The 26,664-nt window shown below is 35.5% G+C and overlaps 1 protein-coding gene across 1 annotated transcript in view; it reads right to left on the reverse strand.

The window, feature by feature from the left end:
* MALRD1 (MAM and LDL receptor class A domain containing 1) overlaps positions 1-26,664 on the reverse strand; it is a 282,805-nt gene that overhangs the window by 132,131 nt on the left and 124,010 nt on the right. The window contains 3 exon segments of the mRNA XM_075082688.1: positions 1,607-1,764; positions 3,261-3,506; positions 24,193-24,490. Of these exon segments, the coding sequence (XP_074938789.1) occupies positions 1,607-1,764; positions 3,261-3,506; positions 24,193-24,490 (702 nt within the window).

The raw sequence follows: 26,664 nt of genomic DNA on the forward strand, positions 1-26,664 counted from the left end.
TATTTTCCACCAAAGTTAGTTTGCAATTAAAATTAAGCAATCCTAAGATGCTCATAGTTACAATATTTGGGTGCTACAAGATACACCTTTGATTAATGTGAAGGGAATATGATTTGAACTTTGAGTTAAAATAAATGTTTATTTTTGTACCTTATTCATCGTAAGTAACGTGACCTATTTTTTATTTCATTTTTGAATACATTACTAAAAAAAAGTTATTTTCAAACAACAAGTGTATTGTTTTTTAACCAACTTGCCTCCTTTATGAATTTGAGCTTTTCTAGGAAAAATAGCTATATAAACACATCTCATTAGCTGTACAGCTACTTGATGAGTGGTCTGTTGTCATTTGTAGGTGTTTGGACTAATCCATGAAAAAATCTCCTAATGGCTGTCAAAGGGCTCATTGTGTTTATATTTCAGACAGACTTAGCCTAGGTTGTGTCTTTAGATGTTAAAGACTATTGAAGTGTTTTATCTTCCAGGCTTTTTAATTATTTGTATAACATCCAGAATATTTGAAAAATTATTTTTAGCAATTTCTTTTCAAGGACAAAATATGTTTTATCATTAAAAATTAAGGCAGTCAATGTGTTTATTGGAAATAAAACAGAAATCTTAATGCAGTTCACCAAAATAATTTCTATCCCAAGATCTTATTAGAGATATTGAAGGAAGGTAAATTAACAGACATGTGGCAAATAAATTGCACTGTGCTTTATACTTAAATAGCCAGAACTCCCTGCACAGATACAGGTAAGCACAAATACACAAACATTTATTTGCAAAGGTTTCTAATACATCTAGAAGTAGTACATTTGGTTATTGCGTTGAAACACCATTAAAATGCCCAATAGCATTAAAATGCATAGCATGCACAGACAGGTGAAATATATAGTTTTGCTACACTGATCATTAATTTCTATATTTTACTTAGAATCATATGATTTAAAACTTGCTTTTACAAACATTTCATCCTTTTTCTTTGAAATGAATGAATGAAACAAATGATACAGCCAATTTTCAAGGAACGCATCAAGTTTCACTTGTAATTGAATAACTAGCTTTTTTCACTTTTTAAATAATTTTTTAATCATCCCACATTTAGTGAAAAAAGCCACATTTCTAAAGAAAATTGATTATGTATTCTGTACCTGTCTACATAAAAAGATAAATAATTTAATACAGTCTTATTTTTCCATTTTATTCTCACTTTGTGCAAGTTACTGATTAAATTTTTTTGGTGACTGTCATCCCATCAGAATGATAGGTTTGTATATTGATAGCTACCAATAGGGATAGCAGCAAAATATGAAAATACTTCTCATGTGGAGAATACCAAAGGTAAAGGTACCATATGTGAAGAGGGAAAATGGAAAGAGGTTTTAAAAGCTTTTCAGAGAAACGTCTTTTGGAACAGAAATGGTAAAAACGGTTTTAGGAGACTAGAATAATAAAAATGAGTGCTGAACTAGGAGGCACGTGGGAGCTCTTCTAGTCTACAAGCTGACCAATGAACATCAGAGTGCCGAAGCACTCTTCTGGAGCACGTACACCCTTATAGATATTAGATATTCAAAAGGAAAAGGTTGGAGTATTTTATTACCTTAATCAGAACCTGAATATGTCCCATGGCTTTTGATGACTTGAAGTACCAGAAGCTCATCACACAAGCCGCACTTGATTCTTTCCATCTGGAGCTCTTCACATGGGCTTTTTAATTTTTTAGGCCTATTGCAGTGGCCTCAAGATACAGGAATTGTCCTGAAATTAAATGGTGTTTTACTGAAAAATTGTTTTGGACTTTCACATTAGGTTCCAAAACCCAGCAAAGTAAATCCAGAGACAGTTGAAGTATACTTCCTATACAGGTCTATACTAATGAATCCCAACTTAGGGTAGAAAAATGACCAGATTGCACTCCTTATGTACTTGTGAAATCAGGAATAAACTGGGAGCAGCTTAAGATTTCGATAGGCCTATGAAGAACAGTGAGAATACTTCCATGTTTCCACCTGCTCTGATTACATGTCCTTGCCCAACAGCATTAGCTGCTATTTTGACAGTACATTGTACAATAGCCACATCATGATAAATTTCAGGATGAAGTTTTCTGAAAGATAACCTTCAAAATAGCAAGTTGCACTTGTGAAACAGGCAAAAACACATCATGCGTTTATAAATCATTAGGTATCCCTAATGATGCATATTACCTTTGGCCATCTGTTCTCTTTAATGTGTGAATATTTACTCACATTTAACTATTTAGTCAGAGGAAATTGCAAAAACAGATGCCTACAGTTAAAATTTTTCAACACTGATATGGCCCTTGAGTTTTCCATTTTTATTTTTAATCAGAAGTATAATAAATTCTGCAAGTTTTCAAATTCACTTTTTGCCATTCTGCAAAAACCAAATGTGTAGCTCACATAAACATAAATGTAGTATAAACAATACACAGTTAAATTGTAATTACACATCTACGAAAGTTTGTAGATGGATCAGAGAAAAAAAAATTTACCTCATTAGACATGAAGTAATGGATTCATTCTAACTTTGACACTTCACTGCCTAATTTACAAATGTAGATGCTTGCCATAATGTTATGGGATAAGAAATTTGCTTTTTCCCTGAGGTCAAGAATATATTTAAAAAGTGTAGTGCCATATTCATTACAATGTTTAAAATATATATATAATTAGAAAATCCTAATGAACTTATTTTTTCTACATCTGCTATTTTGTGTGTTTAAAAAGCTGTGTATATAAATACAACAAGACATCAAAAGCATGCCATATCATGGCATCAATGTCTGCTAGATTGGGTAGAGTGCTGGACTTATTGATGTTTGTTAATGCCTGTTTAATATTAGGCAAATGACTTCTGTTTAGAGGAAAACAAACCAAAGCAAACCAACCCAACCTAAAAAACTTTCAGAGTCTTCTTTGGAAGGAAACTTGACTGACTGAGGTGGCAGACAAGGGACACTCTGGAAGGCTCCTTGATCTGAATGACTGGGTCCAGCACTGTGGAACAGTAGACTGATCATAGCTAGTTAAGCTTGGCTAGGAGATATCAATCAATTTTTCCTAACTTACAGTCATTTTACAACAGTAATTAATATTTTGATATTGTTGCACACTTAATTCATTAAAATGACACCCTGATTAGACAGGTTAGAACCCAGCTGCTGCCTGTGAAGGGAGGTATGAGAAGCTCAATGAAGACAATTACATCTCATTTGTGAACTGACGACATACCAGTTGTATTTCCAAGCGTGTGGTCCCTAGGAGGTCTAAGACTTTGAGGCGAGCTGACACCTAGCACCCAGTTAAAATTGTCCGCCAGGGAATTTTGCCAGCCACATCTGCCGTTCTCAAAGGTGCAGGAAGTGCCGCATTCGCTCTCATCTGTATTATCCCCGCAGTTGTCTTCAAAATCACAGCTTTGTTCTGGTCTGTAACAGTTGCCATTCTGACATTGCCAATAGCCATGTGAGCAGGAACCTGAAAAGAGAAGAATGGGGGTGTCCTGGTGAATCGCATTGCCATGCATCCCAGTAAGGTTACTGAAAGGTTACATCTCAGAGATTTTGATATTTAGGAGGAGGAGGGTGGTCCAGAGAAGTTTTATTAAAAGCCTTTGGTTCCCCTGAAGTGCCAATCCATTATCAGTTTTTCTTTTGTATTTTGACAAGAGATTGCCTAAATAAATGACTGTTTCCCTTGTAAAGCCTTTGAGTGCAAGTTATAGCCAGGCATTCCTTCACTAACAAAGCTTTCTAGTCTGACTTAATTGCTGACATTCTCCTTTCATGTGGTGTAGGATTAAACCATTTCATTCTAGCTGCAAAGTTGAGCTTAGTTTAGCAGCCCCAATTTGGAAGAAAAAGCTTTTCTATTTTAACTGCAGAGGTTTGCCTTTTAATGGGGTGGTTTTTTTGTGGGTTTTTTTGAGATGACTTCAGTGGGGTAATGCTGTCCTTTTTGTGATGTATTCCTGGCATTATTGAGGGATAATTCTGCTATTGTACAGCCCCAAAATTGTAGGATTCATTTCACAGGATCCATTTCCAAGCTTCATGTTTTCATTTCAGATCAGTTTCTGCAGGGCTCTGGATAAAATGCAGCCCCTTCAGTTAATTCTTTAATCAGGAAGGGAGACACAAAATTCTGAAATGGACACTCCATATTTCTTTCTTCTATTCTGTTCTGCCAGAAATAAATACACAAGTGTAATTTAGTTTGAAAATAGGAGTATATATTAGCTCATCAGACATAAAATTAAAATATACACATATACGAAAGTTGTACAAGTATGGGAAGAATCTGCGTTAACTGATACTGAAAAACACATTGTGCTAAAAATATGTTTCCATTACCACTACCTTAATGTAAAGGAGGACCTGATGGAGCTAAATAAAATTCACACAAGTCTGGATTTTATTAAGAGGACTGAATAACAGATTTGTTCACAAAAAGAAAATAAAAGATGGGGTATTTGGCGGGTGACTTGGCAACCTCCATCCCTAGGACCTTGTTTATGCCAGACTCTAAATTACAACTGCCCCAAACTAAGTGAAAAAGCATTGCCACTTGCCTATGCTGTAGGCTTTGGGTAAAGCGAAAGCAAGCCTTGAATCTTTAGATGTTAGCTACAGAAAATAAGCATTGACCCCTCTTTTTTAAGTAAAAAATTCCTTCTAACACATATTTATTAAAAATTTTAAAAAAATATTGGAATACCATAGAAATAAATAGCAAGTTTTCCAGGGAAGTTATTAATTTTTAATTCCTGATTTCTTAGTAACATAAAGGTATGTATCATGTTTGCTCTAGAAGACTGTGTATGATTTGGCTTTTAACAGTTGCTCAGAGAAAGGAGGAAAAAGACCTGAATGAAAAGAAGCAAGCCAGAATAAAAGTCTGATAATGACTTAAGAAGTCAAGAACATCAAGCAAAGGTCTCCAGAGCTGGAGACAGGGAGAATGGGTAGGCTCTGACTAGAAGAAAAAGACCTGCTTGAAGTTCACAGTTACAAGTTTATAAAAGCATCAGTGTGATTTTTATTAGTACACAGTCTCTGAAAATGGTCCTGGCCAAAAGAATGGAGTAATTGTATTGATGTAATAGTCAATGTCTAATTATTACAACCTGTAAACAGTTGGAGTCCATCAGAAACTTCTACTCTCTATCAATCTGCTTCAGAATTTCAATCATCTGTGTTGTTTCCCAAAGTGACAGAGAATTTTTATAAAATTGCTGCCTAATTTAAATGGCATCTATTTTTAGGAGTCAGTTATTATAACCCTACATTCCTTTTCTGTGATTGCACTAAGAATTTAAGCAAAAAAAATATTTTTTTCAACAAACTAGGAATTTAAATTTTAGGGTGCAGTCCATGCTTGGAAATACTTTTCCTTGCTGGTCATTGTGATCAGTAATTGCAATAACTATTTCATTTTGAGGTCCCTTTGTAGTATTGCTTCCAATTTCAGATTGAAAAAAGAAAGTTGAAAAGTGGAAGTCTTTGTTTTCTGAGGAAAAACAAAATAATCCATCTTGAATGCTGGCATGAATGAATATTTTCAAGCATGTGTAATGAATGATATTACACTAACTGAGTCTGTAATGTGACTTGTTTCTGGATGTACTTTCATAGTATGTTTTCTCTTTAAGTGACATATTTCTAAGGCTTTATAACTGTAAAAAAAACCCCAAACCCTATAACAAAAGGGGTTTTTTGAGCTCTCTTCCTTTCCTCCCTACTTTTTCTCAATCCTAACGATCCAAACACTCTGTTGTATAGATACTTGTGGGTATAATAGGGATATTTAATTGAAAGGAACTTCTCCTCAGCAAGGTTCAGTAACTTTTTCTTCCAAGCAGTCTTTCTTGAAGATTATTAGCAGGTAGACTTTTTGGCCTGTGTGGTAACTGCATCAACATTTTAGGCTGCAGTGGACTCAAAGGAGCTGTTAGTGTCTTTCAGATCAATAATCTCTGAATTGAGGAGGATTTACACAACAAAGGAAAACGGCTGCACCAGTCAATAATCCCCTTGTTTTATACACTCTGAGCAAAATCAACAGATGGAACATTTATATTTTAAAATATGTAATTAGGACAAGGATTAATCACCTGTACTTTATGAAGGTATTTCGCTTAAATGTATTTTTTTTTAACTCTTGCAAACGTCAAGAGAGGAAATAATCTTACTAGCAGAACTGAAATGTGTTTTATCTTCTACATCAATGAATTTCAAATAGTAATAAAGATAACATGTTATACAGGTTGCAGCACTGAGGCAGAACAGCAATAAAACACAGAAATGACATTCATATTAAGAAACAGCATTTACATGTGTTATTCATGTAAATTTCAAATTCTGTCAAGAATGGTTGTGTTCTAAAAGAAGTAATTCTCGAGTGGAAAATATTACTCTTTAATCTTTGAAACCATAACCTGTGTCACAACAGGACTTTTCTACGAGGTAGCTGATTTTTATATCACTCTATATCATAGTAATAACTTTATTGCTTGTCTAGCTCCTCTCTGAAAACAAATTAAAATAAAATTTTAAATCCTCTAAAATAAATTACCTCCATTAATGTATGACAAGCTGATGCACAAACACACTTTTATTTATTCTTTTCTTTTGCTTTAGCAGATGGAGATATCTGAGGACTTGGGGTTTTTTCTGCTATTACTTAAAAGTTCTTAAGATCTTCAGATGATCTTCCTATATCTCTGTTCAGAAACACCTTATACTGGAAGCTAGTATTTTAATCACCCAAATTCTTTATCAGTGTTTAGGTTGCATTTTATTTCAGAAATTTTTTATTTTTTATCCTGCATCCTTCCATTTATGCAGGTAATAGATATTCTTCTTTTTTTTTTTTTTTTAATACCATTCATCACTTTACCATTAAAATCCATTACAAGTTCTCACAAAGTGTTTGCACTCATATCTGAGTACGTAATAATTTAATTTTCACTCAATATTGATGAAAACAAATTGTCTCATATTTGCTTGGAATGACCATGAAAGATTCCTAAAGGAACTATCTGATTACATTGAATGACCAAATGGAGCTTAATTAGTGTGATTTGTCAGAGACAAGCTTAAGAAATAGTTTGATCATATTCTGTAATTACATGTAAGAAGACAAACACTGATAGCAGAAAACTCTAATCTAGTAGAAAAACGCCCACCATTACAAGATCCAGTGCTGGAAAATTGAAGTTAGTGAAGTTCAAATTAAAATAAAATTATTGACTAATTAAGCATTGAACAGATAACCAAGGACTGTGATAAATTCTCCATCAGCTAATGGCTTTAAATAAAGACTGAATTTTGTCCCAAGAGATAGGCTACAGTTTAACTAAAAATTATTTGATAAATCAAGAAAAAGTTTAAATTAAAACTGCATAAGTGTTATAGAATAGATTAAACTACATGTTAATAGTAGAGCCTTTTGGTTTTAAAAATCAAAATGCAGTTAATTTGCTTATATAATCATGAGAATTTAATACAGATAAACTAAGTGTTTATCCACGCCACAAAACAGAGATTAAAATCTCAGATTTCTCCATGACATTCCAATCTTCTTGAAGCTAGTCCTTTAAATATCTTTGCTTATTGGAAATATAAGTATGATAATTAAACGGATAAAGATAAAAAAGGTCAGAACTCCTAGAAAACTGCAGAACTATGATCGTATGTGGGATTACACTAGTTATGACTCTACTCATAAGCATTTAACACCTCATTCTCAGAATTTAAACTTGTTTCTTTTTCAGCTCTTATTTTATATCAGCAGTGCTTTAAAATCACCAGCAAACTAATTCATGTTTTAGAACCACAGGAAACAGACTGGGGATAAAGATATTCCAAAAATTGTTAAACTTGTGCTTTTTAAAATTGAATGGTTAAACTCAAACTATTTAATGATATCATCTGTTTTCCAAACCATAATCCAAATCAAATGAATGGGATAGTTTAAAATTCTCAGAAGTGTAAACAGACTGGTGTCAAAGGACCTGGGGGTGCTGGTTGACAGCCGGCTGCACATAAGCAGTGTGCTCAGGCAACCAACAAGGCCAACAGCATCCTGGCTTGTATCAGGAATAGTGTGGTCAGCAGGAGCAGGGAGGTGATTGTGCCCCTGTACTCGGCACTGGTGAGGCCACACCTTGAATATTGTGTTCAGTTTTGGGACCCTCAGTACAAGAAGGACACTGAGCTGCTGGTGTGTGTCCAGAGAAGGGCAATGATGAGGACGCTGAGGGGAGACCATATTGATTTTTACAACTACCTGAAAGGAGGTTGTAGTGAGGTGGGTGTTGGTCTCTTCTCCCAAGTTACCAGTGATAGGATGAGAGGAAACGGCCTCAAGTTGTGGCAGGAGAGGTTTAGACTGGATATTTGAAAGAATTTCTTTACTGAAAGAGTGGTCAGGCACTGGAACAGGCTGCCCAAAGAGGTGGTGGAGTCAACATCTCTGAAGGTGTTCAAAAAACATGGAGATGTGGCACTTCGGGACGTGGTTTAGGAGGCATGGTGGTGTTGGGTTGATTGTTGGACTGGATGATCTTAGAGGTCTTTTCAAACCTTAATGATTCTAAGTATCAGAATAACACATCAGTAGGCTTGCAAAGCTAGATCTGCTTCCAAATATTTTTACAAGATTTTATTTACATGCACATAGGTATAAGTCTACCCGTTCCTAAATCAAAGCTAGAGCTCCTGTAGAACCATAAGCTGGTATGGAGGCCAGAGTAATTAATCAGCAGGTTAGGTGTTTGACACCCCAGGGATAGAGGCTCTCTAAATAATATAGATCTCTGTGTTTTTCCCTGTGACAATTACTGCATTATCACCCTTGCTCTGAGTTGACATTACTGTATGATTGAATTGTATGTGTCATTAAAAAAAAAATTGTTAACAGAATATCTTTCCTCTAATGTCTCACCAGTATAACCCAAGGACACAGAGTAAAGCACTTTCATCACAGTTGATGATGCATAGTAATAATGACTTGTCAGTACAGGAATGTGAACAATGCAAGAATTTTTAAAGATTTTCAGAAGTTGAAGTGCTGGGGAAAAAAGAAGGCTTGAAAACTACTACATATTATCGGGCTCTCTCTTTGTAAATGGTTTGGTTTTTTTCTAGGATTGACTGCAAACATTTGAATTTTTGGTTTTGTAAGACTCTCAAGTACCTTGACATATTGATTTGCATTCTGAGCAACCTAAAGTTTAAAAAACAATAGCTTGAGTTCATTTGCATAGACACTTTGAGAAGAAACTGTTCAGCTTCTAAGTTTCTGCAGGACAAAGGACTGATGAGGCTTCTCCGACAACCAAAACTTCCTCAATTTGTTTCTTACCCATTTCTACATACAGACACAAGAGAATAATTTTCCAGTAATCAGATCCAGTAACATTCGTCCTCAGAACCATTAAGAATCAAAAACATAAACAGCATGGTAGCCTATAACTGCTCAACATTATCATGTCTATCCATAACAGAGCCCTGAAGTATCTTTGTGCCTTTTGGTGGTGCTTTATTATTTTTCATTAGAAAAGAATGGTCATTTATCAGTCACTCAATACACTTTAAAGCATACCCCATCTGTGACACATTCAGTGTGCCCTAACATCGTGCTTTGCTGTATTTAAGGTTAACAAAAATTCTCAAGAATAAGAGAAGCTGAAGGCAAGATGGGCACTCAGGACCCCTTCATACTGATTTTACGGGCTATACTATAGGCAGGGCAGGAGAAGTCTAAAAACAGTATTATAAAGAATAAAAGCTTCAGTCTCAAGTGCTTAGGTTTATGTGAATGTGCATTCACTCAAGAAACGAAAAAGCAAATTTTGACTAAAAAAGATCTTACTAGGTCTTTTTAACTCTTCTGCTATTACAGTACAGGTATACTAATACTGTCAGTAATAAAATTAGTGCATACTTTCCATGTTGCTTGAGTAATTCTACATCTATTTAGTCTATAAAATTGCTAGCAGGTCAGCTTAAAAGGAAATTTTCAGTTAATCTCTTCAGGTGGGAAATCCCCATCGTAAATAAGGAGGGATCTAGACCTTGATTCCTTGACAGATACTCCTTCTATTGCAATAGCATTAAGACTGTTTTGTTCCCTGTCAGAAAATCAAAACAAGATACATGTCATAATGATTATTCCAGTACTAATCAGATTGTTTAAGTCTCCAACCCAAAGAAATGAACAGACAAGCAAAACTGCTGTAACAGGACAAATGGATATATTAATTCTTACATACAACCTTCCCTTTCCAAAGCCGAGGTGAAATTTAGAACCTATCTTCTTGAGGGTGGATGAAGAAATACTAAGACAAAAAGCAATCCACTTCTAGTTTTTAAGCACAGCTTTTTCAGAAACCATAGTACTCATCGTCTGCATCTACTACAGTGAGAAAGATTAAATACTAACTAACCTGAAAAGCTTAACTCACTCACCTGAGTTTACTCTGAGTAAATAAAATGAAATGAAATGAAATTAAACAAAATCTTGGTTTGCCTTATTCCAGCTCAAAACTACCCCCCCAAAACGTTCATTGCCTGAACTCCTTAGCAAAAGAAGAAATGTTACTTAGTTATGAAATCCACAATCCTAAATATATGCCAAACTTTTTTTAAAAAAACCTCTTTTTTTTGACTTTTAGTATTAGTATGCATTTTTAGTTCAAAAAGTTTAAACTCTTGCACCTCCAGCTTTCTCCACCATGATAGGCAGTCATACAGACCCTGTGCCAATTGAGAATATCTTGGTGCAGCAGATCTGGAAGGAAGCCAGTCAATCTGCCTTCTGAAGATCTCTAAGCTTGATTCCAAGTTGCAGCATGCCCTTTAGAAGTAGAATTCAACAGCTCACCTAAAATGCGTTGTGTAACTGAACACTGAAACCTTGCCTGAGCATCTAAATATTTAAGTGCTTTTATCAAAGCCTGGGCTGACGCACAGCTGATGTCACCTCTACGTCAAAGCCCAAAGTGGTTAGTTGTGACCTCTAGTTTAATGATGCAATTGTTATCTGATTGTTCGAAGGGTGGAAGAAGGTATAGCATTTGCATTTCCTGGTGCCTAGTGCAGACTCTGGTCAGTGGTTTCGCTGCCTGTGTTTCTGATGGGAGAAATATCTGCAGACTGAATCTAAAAGAAACCTATAAATCAAGAGTTTGGATGGGGCTGTTAGAAAACTTGTCTAGTGGAAGGTGTTCCTGCCCATGGCAGGGGACTTGGAACCAGATGATCTTTAAGGTCCCTCCAACCCACACCATTCTATGATTCTACGAATAATTTTCAGGATTACTGCATTTACCATATGATATTACAAAACTTTCTATCTATATTACACAGAATGCTATAGTGAGCTGAAGAGGACATGATGACTAAAAGATTTTATTGATGTCTTGAAAAGCCTTCCTCGCACCTTTGAGCCTCCACTGGAAAGGTCAATAACAAAATGAAAAATGTGTTATGCTTGATGGAGAAGAAAGATATCAACAAACTCTTTAATCACTCAGTATCTCAAAGAAACATAGCTTCTAATATGGTCAGCTTTTCCCTTTCCTCTGTGTATCAGTCATGTTTGTTCTCAGACAAGGAAAGAAAAAGATGAAAAATATACCTATAAAGTTAGCATAAGTGCTAAACTTTAAGGTTTGAGGTGAGATTCTGCAAGTAACAACAACTGCATTTGGAACCTCTACTCTCTAATGTCACTTATACTGTTAACATCTCCTAATGTGATCAAGTATTTCTGTTCCTTTTTAATTTTTTCCAGCCAGTATGAACAGTTAAGACAAAAGCATTTTTTTTAATTGATTATCCTCACTTAATGTTAGTCCAATCCACCACAATCATTTATTCCCAAAAGCAATAATAGCTTTATTAACTGTACCTCAATTCAGTATGCATCCACACTTAGCCGCACTCTTTCAGGTAAGCAAATAGAAGCACATAAGCTTAACAAGTGACTGAACAGGAAACAGCAGAAAAGTTTATGGTTGGAAAGAGAGGCCTAATGAAATTGTTTTATCCCACTTCATAGGAACTTGGGTTTTAAATGAAATTGCTCAAATCACTAGGTCTAGTTCACTTTTATGAAAGGCAACAACCTCCAGCAATTCCTCTGCCTTCAATATAATCAGTAACTTCCTCCATTGCTGCTACTGCAAGACTATTTTTTGCTTTTCAGCTAAGGGAACCTTTTAGCATCTAGCCTAAATTTATTCATGACCAGTTCAGATACACTGATTTGTATGCAAGCTCTGCCATTCAGCTTTCCTCCACTCGGAAAGGAAGGTAAGGGAAACACAGAAGAAAGTACAAACAGATCTGAAACCCCAAACCCAATACTACTCAAAATCCTCATATTTACCTGGCCCAAACCTTCATCTGAAAGCTCAACATAAGCTGAATACTTTCTTACACCAATCTTTTGAAGCCTAGCCGCACAGCACTAGACAACTTCAAAATACGGAAGAATAATTTTACATCTATTGCTGTGACTAAATAATCAGAAAGACTTTTCCTGTGACATTTCTGCTTTGTGACAAACTGGGACTCACTAATTAGAAGCTCAGCATCCAAATTCAAGATATTTTTAAAAATCTAAAATACATCTCTGAGTCTTTCCAAGTCCATAAATCAGTAGATCATGCTTTGTGTGCACCAGAATACTGAATATTGGCCTGGTTAACCAAGCCCTCAAATCAGCAATTTCAGCTCTTAGAACTCTTTATCTCCACTAAGAGGCAAATCATCTCTGAAAACTCAGAGACTCAATCCTGGGTTATGCTTCAGGGACAGGAGGAAAGAATTGTAGTAAGGCTGGGTTATAGCAGCCATACTACTTTAGCTTCATGACTGGAATAGCTTTTTGACCAATGTATAGCATCTACTTGGAAGTCATCCTCTTGGGCATTTACATTTGGATGCATCTATACATCTCCTAAAAGTCACTACATAGAATCACATAAGCATCCATCACAGAAATTGATTCCAAAGGGAGTAAGCTGTAGGATGTGTATGAATCCATCTCTGTCCCTGCCTGGCACAACAGAACAGCAATATCTCTGCTATAGAAAGGTTTTTTTCCACCTTGTATGAAAAGAGAGGCAAGATTTTTGCTTAAGATAGTATTTCTGAAGGATTTGTTATCCTATTGCAAAAAAAGGTAAGCATAACAATAAAGTTTCTCTTGGATAGTGAATCTTTATTTGCTGTGTCAGCTGCTGTTCATTCCTGATCACTGGAGAAAGTAACTTGTTATCTATCTCCCTAATTACCTTTTATATGACCCACTAAAACATTTGTGTTAAGAATTATGAATAAGAAAGAAGTAGGCTTAAAAGCCTGTGATCAAAATCATACCTGAGTTTATCATCATGGAATAATTATAACTTGCTATTGATATTGTCACTTAAAAGGGGACTAGTGTAGCTGTTATGCACATTCTCAGTAGGGAAAGACTTTCTTGAGAACAGAAGTTCTGCTCACACAGACCCCTTAGGTAAATGTTGCTTTTTTGCAGAAGCATGAAGATGTCAAAATACCACAAAGAGAGATATTTCAGCCATGTTTCCCAAGCGTACAGTCTCAAACAGTTTGAGAATTAGAAGTCAGTATTTGGTCTAGGACTGTGCAAGTGATTCTATATATAGATACCTAGGGAAGAAGCAAAAGTATGTGCTCCATTGGGAGGGACAGAATAGATATAACTCCTGGTCTGGTGGACAGACCATGTTCCTTTTAACCCTAAGAAATAGATAGTTCATTTTTACTTGCTAATTGGCTATTAAATAGCCTCAGTTCTTTTCTGTTGATGAATGTCACTGTTGGTCTTAAAAAATAAAAATAGAAATTTGCTAAATGAAAACCTATTCAGTGAAATTTAGACACAAAGAGTTGTTCTAGATAAGCATTTGCTTTTTTCTTTCATCTGAAACTGAATTATATAACATTTTAAAGATTTATTTTTTACCCCGTCTACTGTCCCCCCCCAAGATAACATATCTTGTTATTTCCTTTATGATCTCCAGTACACATGAAAAGAAAACCAACTAATGCTTACAATTAATCTGTTTTAATTAACTAGTTAATTATAGGAAGTATGCATAGCAATAATAATTTGAGTCTCAAAATATTTTAGCTAAACAACCTCCATTAATTAAGATTCAAATAATAAGAAGTTACATTAATAAGATTCAAATAACATTAATAAGATTCAAAACCTAATCTTTCAATCATTTTTGTTGATCTTCATTCTATGATCTATTAGCACAGTATAAAACTGGAGTTTTCAGCTCCCAGTTTCACTCAGTTCTCTATCTAGCTAGCTATTATATACTTAGCATGGAAGTATGTTATTAGAACTCTTCAGAAAAATAGGATTGCTCTTATAAAAAATTACATTGACATTCTGGGTCTCATTCACTGAAATTGTTATCAGTTTTATTCTGATGGAACAACTTGTCTTACAACATCAAACCCAAATTCATCACATACAATAGGTTGTTTTTTGTAGAAAATAATTTCTCAAGTCAGTTTTCATCATGCCAATTAAAGAGTTTTTGATATTGCATCCTTAAATGTTTATGCATTCTCTATGTAGTTACACAAAGTGCTCCAAATGATGCTCAACAAAATATGTGCTATATTGTTCTACAAATGTAAACACACATTCAACTAGTAAACAGATCCAGAATCAAAATACCAGCAGAATTTGAGCAGTAGAGTTATGGAAACTATTTCAAACTGCTTTGTCTTTGGGAAAATATGTAAATGATGTTTTACATATCCTCAGGCTGACCTGTAATAGCATCAAAGTAAGGATGTCATATATAAAGTTTTATGCCGCCAATCCTTAAACACCTTTAGTGAGATAAAAATCTTGTACTAGGGTCTATAAAAAACTAGAGTGCTGGATAAAACACCCAGAATATTAAATTCTATCACTAGTTCAGTTACACTAAAGTCCTTAAAAAAATAAAAGATCCTCAGAGTAAACACAGACTAAACAAGAAAGCATATATGAAGGCCTTCTCCCACAAAAGCTATGAATTATTTCTAATCTCTTAATTTCTAGTATTTTGAAGGCAATATTCTGACCTTTTAAATTTTCCTCTGAAGCAGACCTGTTATCAGCCATCATCTTCTATCTCTGCTGTGAAACCTTTGCACAGTAATACTGGAAGCATTAGTTTCCATAGTATTACCTGTCAGAGACCATTTGGTGTGAGGTTAATGTCTTGAATCTAAATTTCTGTCTCCTTAATGCCTCAGTCTTGAATACCTGCAGTATCCAGGTGTGGGATAGTTTTACTGCAGTTCCGTATACAAAATGGCAGTGACCTGGTCTGAGTAGAGGCAAGAAAAGGAGAGGCTGAGGGCCTGAGGTGACGCCTTGTGAAATCAGATGAAAGAGGCAAGAGGATTTCAAAGGTGGGGCGTGGGACACACACTTAGAATAGAACAGAAGTATCTAATGAAGACAAAAATCTCATCTCTGTGAAGTGCATGCAAAAGGGAAATGCTAATCGAGCTAAACTCAGAGTGGCTGGTTGCAGCCACTGAACACGACCAGAAGCAGACGTCATGGGGAGAAGACATCAAGCACCACCATCCCACAGCTGCTTAGCTTATAGGAGTGTGTGTCACATCCCATAGATAAGATACTGCACCAGTATTATGGGAAACACTCCGTATCTTCCGGCACTCTGGGGCTGTCAACCTAACTGCTCATCACTTGACAGTCATTTCTGCTTAAGCTAGCAGCAAGGCAACTCAAAAATGTGTCTGATAAAGCAAATCTAAACTAACCTAGGAAAAGAAAGAGACCTGTAAGGGATGATGAAAATAAAACTATGTCAAAAACAGTTCTGAAATAAAAACTTCGGCATTCAGCTCACACAGAGACCTTTATGCTTTTGTAGGCAAGCTAAGTGTCTAAGTTGCCATTAAAACTGATGGGGATCTGATAGGTACAATCGTTGGACTTCAAAGAATAATCATGCTAAAATAGAACCTAGAGTTTTATTTGGTTGCCCACACACAGAGCATCTCAAAATGTGTAAGACATCCTTCCTTGTCACCAGCTGTCACCCCTGAAGGGCATACACTTTCTATACTTCCTGTGTTATATATATGTGAACACCAGCGTTTTCTTAGATACCCTACTGCATCACAAACAACAATAGATGCCTTTATGTCTTCAATTCAGTTGTGCCGAGAGGCTAGGCAGCAAAAGAACGATATAGTACATTAAGCGTCATTGAAATTTAGATACTTGACACATCCTGAGTACACTTACATGTACATGAAATCTGATTTGAGTCTTAACTTGGAGCTGAATCCCACTCTAAATATTCCAGGTCTTAGATAAGTCTGATAAAATTCTGATTTATTTTACTTAAAGGTTCATTATGTGCATTAGGCTGGTTTTATTTATCTATCCCCTAGCCCCTAACTTTATTTTTCACTCAGACGTCTAAAAAAGCAGCACAGAAATATTAAGGGCTTTCCTCAAAAAAAGAATTATTTACTAAAATAAAAAGGTGGAGAAAAGAATTTTTGCTCACCAACATATTCCCTCTGTGGTCTAGAAAAAGAAGAACATCTGCAAGGCTATTTTCCCTCTATGCTTGGTGAAAACCATGCAGCCTTAATCAATAACCTCCCATCATTTTTTCTTGAGGACAAATTCTGTAAGTATTGGTGACATGGTGACACAACCTTTGCTTGTATTCTGTGTAGTTGGAAGTTTCCAGAGATCAAGAAACCATACTTTTTTGAATTTCCATTTCCTCAGTTTTTTCTCCCTGTGTGAGGTGATCTGACTTTTGAGCATAAACTGAGTGTGGTCCTTCAACACTCAGGAATGTTTTGTACTTTTTAGACAGTTAACAGTCTTTTTACCACTTATTTGTTTGTTAACTTCACTTATCCTACCACTAAGCAGGAATTCAGGCACATCTTGTGATAGTTAGCTTCTTGTGAGAGCTGCAATATCATTCTACTTGGAAGGCATATTCTGTTGAAAAGTTTGAGAACAAAATAAATCACAGAACGAAAGTGAGGTTGTGCAGTGAATTGCCTCAAATCTTCCTTGATAGGAAGCACAAAATATAAACTGAACTTTCAAAAAAATTTAGATCTGACGCAAAAAATAGTTTTTCTTTGTCTAATGTATTCCATATTGCAAATGTAAACACTGTAACTAGAAAAGTAAAATACAGGCCAAAGTTACTGTTGATAAGTATTGCTGAAAAGCCACTTCAAGTTCAGCTTGTTTCCGGCAGATAGAGAGGGAGAGGAAAGAAGCACACACACACCTGCAGTCTCACCACATATGGAAATTTTGTTCCAGAAAGTCTAAAAAATTAAAAAACCTAGCAAATGTGTACTGCACTAGAGGTAAAGGTAGAACTAGATACTGTGAAATGCAACTTTTTTTTTTTCAGATCACCTGTGCCGGTCCAAGACTTTACTTAATAGTAAAGTAAAACCACTTGATGTTTCTAAGGATGCCCTGTACTGCTGCATTATTTCTCTACTTTTAGATGTGTGAAAGAAAAGTAATAATTACACTCAGGTAAGAGTAATTTGTTAGCCAGTTCTTGGAATGCAAAGTAGGGTAAATCTTTCATGTTCTCAGTTCACTCAGGCAGAGGCAGGCTTTATGTATGGAACATGTAACGCTATAGGGAAAGGTCTGAGCTAATAATGCCAGTATCACTAATAGTCCTAGGAAAGCTCAGATTTGGTAAAAGTCTTCTTACTTAGTTCTCCCAGGTGGGAGAAAATAAAAGAGCAGGACTCTTTAACAGGGTTCTTCTCTATAAATCTAGTATGGGGAATTCCTCTTGCACATTTAGGAACAGTTTGCCTTTGGTTAGAAAAGCTGCCTCTATACCCCAGCTACCTATTGCCTAAAGGAATCACCGGTTCATATCATGAATGTAGAGAAAAATACCTGCCCTCACCTGCTGCTCAGAGACTCACTTCAAACTGCTAGCACTGAAAATTCGTTTCTCCTGACCTGATACTTATTTGGATGTCTGCCCTGTGACATGTTTCTCAGAAACCTGTCTAGGTAGGTCCAAGAGCTAAGGAAAGTTTTTGGAGATGTTAAACTGTTTTGCAAAACAGAAAAAACAAGTGCTGACAGTGCCCTGTCTCCAAGGACCTTAGATGAAATTAATCATGTTCTGTTGTCCAATTTCCAGAACAGTAATCGGTTATGGGCCCAATCCAGGCTCTGCAATGACTGCTGATTCAAATAGTCTGAGCTTTATTTCACAATTAAGGTATTAGGTCTTGGAACAACTAGCAGAAGCATTTTATTGCTTTGAGATAAAATCATAACAAATTATGAGAAACTTCTGCAAATTATCTATGTTTTATTGTATGTACAAATATTGTGATCAGTTATGGACAGAATTATATCCTAAATCCACAGAGAATTTTGAAAAAAAAAATATTTATAACTCTAATCTATCCTTAAAATTACAACTGATTCTAAATTTTTGGAATTATCTTGCAAATTAGACTAGTATAATTAAATGGGAAAATTTTTTAGTTTATCAAATGAGTACACAGTTTCACTCTTTAAATCCATCATACAATCTGGTAAGGCTAAAGCTCACAGCCAAAGGAGGTAAATCAAAGTCCTAGCTACCAACAAACAAAAAGAAGCAACTGTAGAATGAAGTAGGTGGACAAATGGCAGATATTTTCAACTAAGTTGATGAAGTACAGTGATTATAATTACACTGACTTGGAATTTAGCTTGGAAAAGCTTCATAGGATCAGAAAATACAACACGAAAATCTAGGCAGTATATTTTGTCTCCTTCACTCTCAATAAAGAGATAATTTTCTTCATAACAGCTGGACAATATATGTAGAAGTTGAATTTAAGCCACCTGTCCACATGACCACTATTAGCTTTGTGATCAGCTACTAAATCAATCTACTTATTCTACAGTTTTTCCACCATTTTTCTGAAAAGTATGGAGTAATTGTATCTTCTTCCAGAAAGAAGAGAGAATTACACATGTTAATTTATTATTTTAAAAACTCTAGCCTATAACCATGAACTTTCTTTTTCCATACTATTATGTAGGTGAAAATAAAAATTGCCATTTGCATGGAATTTCATCCCAGATACATGTGAGAGTCTGTTTCTGTTCAGGTACTAATTAAGAATAAAAGAAAGCTTCACAAGATGCTGTATGTGATTAGGGCAATTATATAGGTATATTCTATCTTCCAAAAGCCAAGCGTCATTATGAGTACTCTTTATAGGCTTGGTTTTCTGTTTTATTGTTTGCTTGGTTTTTGTTTGGGGTTTTTGGGGGGGTCTTTTTGTTGGTTTTTGTTGGTTTGGTTTTTTTTGTTTAGGTTTTCTTTTTGTTGTTGGTCAGTGAGTTGTTTTTCTCCCAGCACTGGTTTTTAAGTGCTTTAGAAATTCTGCATTATTTGTTTCACATCTTGTTCTCCCAGACAATGGTCAATGCTGGTTGCTTCAAAGGAAGATGTAAATGGTTTGTTATTCAATTAGTTGTGCATAAAGAGATATTTCTTCCTCTTTTCAGTAGGAGACCACATTATGCACTGAAGCATAAAACTTGATTGTTCTTGTAATTATATATTAGTTAGAATAACTGCCAATGGTATTTCTATTTATGCGTCTGTAAATTTTTATAAATCTAATTATATCTGTGAAAGACTGATATAAGCAATATCCTTTGGTCTTTAGAGCCTGCTGTAAAGTTTTGGGTAATATTTAAAATGAAAAGATTTTGGCAAATATGTTTCCCTGACTGTTCTCTTTCTTTGCCTTTATTTATTTTAATTTTAGCTGGGTTGTTTTTTTTTGTTTGTTTGTTTGTTTTTTGTGAATTAGACATTTGTGCTAAAGTGATTCAAAAACTAGTCTGGAAAAAACCAAACCAAAACAAAACAAACGAAAACCCAACTAATGAAGCAAAAAAATGAAGCAAAGCTGTATTCTTTAATGCTTACTCATAAAAAACCAGGAAAGTGCATGAGTAACAAGGTAAGAAATTCTGCTAGTGATATGAAGTTAGTCTGGGTGACATGAGCTAGGAATAACTATGAATAATAGGAAAAGTATTTCATTAAAATGAAGTTGCTTAAAGAGTATTCAGCATTTGTTATGCACTTAGCCTTACTGGTAACAGCCACCATGGGAGGGCAGGGGACTTTCCTACAATCCCTGTAACATAGCTGCCAGCCCCAAGCAAGTGTGGCAGGTATTTTATACAACTACAATGGAGCTTAACAGTGACAGTTAAGCAAATGAATTGCATCCTGAGTGACTGGCAATGAAATGCAATGTTAATTGAGTTACAGAGACCGACACAACTGTCTTCACATAGGGGTGATGAGCTACAATCACTACCACTGCTAAGGAGTGAGAGCAGAATACTGCAGAAAGCTCCAGGAACATATCAGCCCCATGACCAAAAAAGGGCAAAGCAAATAAAATTTTAGGATTTAACAGGAAAGAGAGTAAAGAGAAAAAGAATCCTTTTGCTACAGTATCATTCTGCTGTTCACTCATTTCCTACATAGTCTACAGAGACCTGATCTTAAAATCTCAAAAGATTATAGCAGATATTTTAAAAAGTCAGAGAAAGGAAAACACACAGAATAGTGTCCATGTAAGAAATAAGTTGGAGGTCCTTCAGTGTATAATGTTTGTTAAGGATGAATTAATAGAAAGCAATACAGAGTAGGTGGGTTTGTCTGTTGTTCACCACCCTTTTTCAGTAAAAGACATTATCAAAGAGGAGACAGGCTGAAAACAGAGTTGCAGTCTCAGCAAGTGGCAGACCTGTACAACTTGGTGCCAAAAATGAGGGGAGGCCTCAACTTTTGACTGTGTTCCCAGGGAAACTAGACTCTATACAGAAGGTGAATACATTAAGGTTTACTACATATGCAAAACCACATTTGGTTCAAAAGGTCTCCTAAAAAGAAAATATTAGGAACGTTAGGAGGAAGTATCGTATATGCCTGTCCTTTTTTGGTTCTTGCTCAGCATCTCATTGACAGCATTGGAGACAGGATATCAGGTGAAATGGACCTTTATATGATCTCCTGTGAATATTCCTATGTTCTTAAAGGCACGGGTAACACTACACTGAATCTCTTTTAATTTGTTGGAAAAAACAACTGTCTTCTCTACAGAACTGAAGTCAACAGCCACCAGTTCTCATCTCTGGGAATAAGTTTTCTCCACTGTAGCCTGCTAATCTGATCAGGCAGTCCTTGGCAGCTGTTATATTCCCAGACAAGTGGTGTGGAGACATGAGCAGAAACTCTGATGGAGGGATCTGCCATTTTTATATTCAGTAACAACACTTCAGGAAGGAAGTGAGGGAAAGAAGAGAAAGGACAAGCAAATTTGGAGATCATGGAAGTTGTTGTCAAATCCATGATGTCTCTTTGGCAAAAAAAAATATAATTATAAAATATGACTCATGCCAATGGTCTCACATTTTGTGGGCATAGTCAGACAGTATCTTAATCTGTGAGCTGATAAATGCCAGCCTAAAATTATGTTTATTGTTTCTCAGACACAGCATTTTAAGTGGCTTTCCACTTCAGCATTGCTGTTGCTAAGCAGCATCATGAGGACAGTCTACAGCACGGTGTCAGCCTACAGAAAATGGCAATGTTAACTTTCAAAATTATTTTTTCTAGTTGTCCAGTGCTTGTTTTCAACCTTTAAGTATTACTGCATGTTTTCCCAGAAGAAAAACACCCCCCTAGAATGTATTTTTGTAATGTTTAGAACTTCAAAGAGTTTACATATAGTCAGAGTACAATTCTTCTGACCAGTGAGAGTCTGTGTCACACATAGGAACATTTAATAACTGTCCTCTATTTACTGTCATAAAAATTACAAAGTAAGCTCTTCAAAGTGTGAGAAAGAACACTGAGTAACCAAACCTCATTTGGCTGAAGAGAAGGGGAGGAAAATATTATGACAGTTACTATTCACTATTTTGAGTATCTAAAATGAAGAAAATACTCCTTGCAAGCCCTGAGAAAAGGAAATGTGTCCAAATATAGTGGAGGAAGCATATTAACCAGCTAGAAAAATATGTATATGTATCAGTTCTGCATTGTCATATTATGAGAATAAACCTCAAAAGCTATGAATCTCTCTCTTAGAGAGAAAACATTTCAACTTTCTTAGCAAATATTCTCTCTAGCTGGAGACAAGAAAGGAGCAGATCTCTGCTGCATGATGTTCTTCATCCTCAGAAACTTTAAAAAAAAAGTGAGCAATGGATATAAGTGTTTCACTTTTGGTTAAACTCTCCTTCGTCTCTGCATATAAGCAGAGATGTCTAGGAGCCCAAACCTTTGTAGGTGATCATCACAGTCATTGTAACTGGCTCTAGTTATAAAGTTACATCACAGAGCACTTTCCGCAGCCTCCAGCATAAATTTTGCCACCGTTCAGAACATTTCTGTAGGCAGGAATAGATTTCATACTCAGGTTTCTAAGCCCACATTTCAAGCAATGATCCAAACAGATATCACTGCTAAATAATAGCTGTAAGTTGGAACCCCTGAATGGCTAAAGTAAATGCTTATCTGGGACAAGTTAAAATTGTTGATATAGAAAAGATGTTACACTATAAGGGTTAATTTAGACCATTATCTCAAAGTGGTGTGAATCTACAAAGTTCACAAAGTACATCTTAGATGAGCTACACCAAGAACTCCATCTCTGGTGGCTTTTGCCTGAGATTTTAGTAGCTTTTTTATTATATACAGCATAAAAATGTTTTGGAACATCATTTACTATCAAAACCAAAGCTTTTAAACTTTCTAATGTTGCCACAGGGACTTGCATCTACCATTAAGAGGATAGAGTTTGAAAACATAAAAAATAAAGAATCAGAAATCTCAGCTAGTGTTCCTCTTGGGGTAACATTCATATAAAGCTGAATTTTAAAATACCAATCTCATTTGCAATAAATTTCTGTGACTGTTCTGACCGAAGTAGGAAGCCAATACTACATCCCGTAACTGGCAACTTACCAGAGATATATCTGGCAAATGTTGCCCATATCTTTCCTGCTTATCTTGTGCACAAAGTACAGTGTAATTTCTTAGGTTTGATGTAGTCTCATCAGTGTTATTTCCCAGTGCCTGAGCAGTGCTTAATTATATCCTAAAGGGGAAGGCTACTCATTAGCAGCAGTAACAAAGCAAAGCAGCTCACATAAATTAAAGATCCATCCTCCCGGTAGTCCTTGACATTGGGAAATATTAACTTTGTTTTATTGATCAGAAAGAGGGAGAAGTGAGATAAAATGACTTGCCACAGCCATGCAGGAGATTTGTAATAGGCCCAGGAACAAAATGCATCTCCTAAACTCCACTTTGGGGGTTTACATTTCAGTAGCTCTGGTGATAAATATGGAAGGAGGGAAGAGATTTGTCCTGTTCTATCAGAAAGAGTTCCTCCTTCATCATTTGTGTCCAAGGAAATACTAGTAATGCACAACATTGGTGCTTTCAGGAGCAGCTCTTACCTTGGGGTTATTGGGATCTGTCCCCATCAGAACTTTATTATTTTTGGTAAAATTTTCCTGAGTCTTATTTCCCTTGTGCAGTGAGGATGGTGCAAATAATTGCACCAATGCTGGCACCACACCACACGGGAAGAAGATGGCTGTGGTGTCTAAACATTACCAGTGGGAATTCCCACTAATCGAGAAGCATTAAAGCCTGCTGGCCTCATTGCAGTCTATCCATATTGGCCCTGTCCCCCTCCAAGTTCTTTATTTTACAGTAACTATATTTTACAACTATTGATAAATAAATCCCACTGAATTAAGCAGGATATTGTCTAAGTATACATGGCTGGACCATAAGTCTTGTAGATTCAGAAGTGTTGACTCAGTACCGAAAAAATTATTTCATAAAATAATTTTATTAGAATTTCAAAGAGCTGCTTAAAAGCACGTTAGTTTCAACAAGTCTGTAGCAAGTTATGTATTCTATTTCTCTTTTGAAGGAGAGACAAAGAAATTAAATCAATGCTGCTATTCATTCATTCCAGGCTTAGACCGTTTGTCTACAGCAGGAACATACCTGTTGGAGGCACCATTGTGGGCTCTGCTGGTAAAAACTCCTGGGATGGTAAGCACTCCCTGGAAAATGTGAGGTCATCAAGTGCTATGCCATCTTTGGGACCTTTTCCAGCTATCCCTTCAAAGACAACTTGGAAATCTTCATCTCCACCTCCAGCCAGGGTCAGTGCCTTGCGCTGCCAGGAATTTTCCTGGTTTCCAGTAAGATTAAGGAGAATTTTTTCATTTTTCACCATAGTCCTCTGGTAGACAGTCAGTGATCCAATGTGAGCTCCATACATATGGTAATAGAAAAATATCTGTGAGCAAGAACAGTAGCATCAAGTACACAATAGGTGACTCCAGATGCAGTCTGCTATTGTATTTACCCTAATTACTAAATTGAGCATCATTAGTAACATTCAGAATAGCCCTTAGTTTTACTGATTCAAAACCAATTTAATTAAAAAGCACTCAGAAAGACTTATTAGTGGAAGTTTTTGAACTATTCCATAAGTGAGACTTTACAGAAGCTACTGTTACAATACTACAACAGCTGATCTTGCATCCTTTTGAATAACTCTTGCATGTAAATGTAAAAGAATGAAAATACTTGATAAGGAAACAGAAGAATGGAGCAGTGCCATTCACAATATGGGAAGTAACTTCAGTTTACTGAACACTTTTCTGGTTATAGATGTGTTTGTGCTAGATTATAGAGTGTGTAATTAGAAAATAATCTAATATAGGAGCAAGTTTCTACATGAACTGCAAAAATGCAAAACAATAGCTAAAATAAAAGGTAAGAGGTCCTTGGATTAGAATACAGTGATTTTCTTTTTTTTCTGTAAAAATGGGGGAAACACATTATAAAGTATAAAAGTAAGATCAAGTACATACAGAACATTTAAAAAAATCACTCTGAAGAGTTGTCACTATTAACTGCTCTCTCAGATATTTTCAGTTTAAGAGCAAGAAAGGAATACTTGTATTTGATCAAATTAATACTTAATCTAGTTCAGTATCTTGTTTCTGACAAAGATCAGAACATTTCCAAGAATTATGTAGGACCCTGAAAGAATGCAATTCATGATATAACATGCAAGAGCTTGTCTATAGCTCAAATTTCTTCTTAGTCTAATATAGCACAAACCCTAAGGAATGAAAACTCTTATTTGTTATAGCTATAAAAACATATTAGCAAATATTATTATAAACATGTATTATAAAGTCACATCCATTTGTGTAACCTGGTGCTATAGGACTTCATAGGCTTCTGCAGTCTATTGTATTGCATAAATATATATATTTTTTAAGAAAAACACATTTGTATTTAATTGATTTTCTCTAATTATTGACTAGTAAAGACACCAAGTGGCTTGTGTTATAATTCTTTTGAAAGTTTTATTGTGTTCATTTTCAGAATGTCTCCTGTGCAGTGAAGTAGTCAAATATATTTTTTATAAGTCAGTTTTCTTATATGGAAATTTTTCTTTTCACCTGCCCATTTCCTGTCCTGCAACTACTCTGTTTCTCTTAAAATCCTTCTTTAAATGAGGTTTGTCTATTCCATATATGTGAATATATATTCAAACCATACAATGATTTTCACATTTTTTAGGGTTAATCTCTATTTCTTTTTACTAGTGTTGAATTTTGTTTGATTTTCTGAATGTCCTTAAATTCTGAACGGACGTTGTCATACAGGTACCCACCAGACTGCTCCTGATTGTCTACAGTTATTTTCAGAACTACCAGACTGTATATTGTAGTTTTCCTTTCTTTTATGATCATTGAATTCACATCCCTCCCCACCCCGGCCCCCAACATTACTTTCTGGACTTCACATTTATTTGCAATACTCTTATCTCAATTACACTGAACAATTGTATATATTGGAGTGAACGTGCTGGTCTTCTGTTCTATTACATCATTTCTAGAAATATCATATATTAATAATGTCATCTTGATAATAGCTATGCAAAAATTTAATTTTAAGCATGTATCCAAGTCCTTTCAGGGCTGAGGCCTCACATTACTCGGGCTTGAATTATACTGCATGTGAAATATTCATTCCCGTACTTAATTTTCTTTGCATTAGAACATAGGCTAGCTCTCTAGTCTTAGTTCTCCAAAGTTCTCTAGATGTTGTCCAGAAATATACAGAAAATACAATACTTGCAAAAACAAACACCTCCCTGCCCTTGTACCGTGCGTATTGTAAAGAAATTGCTGGTAATAATGATATTTTTCATATTTTTTTATTATAACTCTTTGACTTCATTCTTAAATTCCCTCAGAATCACTATGTATGCCATAATTCTGATTAGTTATTACAACTAAATTTAAGACTTTGTTCCAACACCACCTCTTTTGGCATCATAGTCTGCAGCAATGCTGCTTCAGTATTGGTTCTAAGGAGCAGCTCTCAGGCTGGTATCTCTACACAATGCACTGCAGTGAATCCTAATCCACAGAAGGTATTTAACATTTT

The sequence above is a fragment of the Phalacrocorax aristotelis genome, chromosome 2 (genome assembly GCF_949628215.1).
Source record: "Phalacrocorax aristotelis chromosome 2, bGulAri2.1, whole genome shotgun sequence".
NCBI classification, from domain to species: Eukaryota; Metazoa; Chordata; class Aves; order Suliformes; family Phalacrocoracidae; genus Phalacrocorax; species Phalacrocorax aristotelis.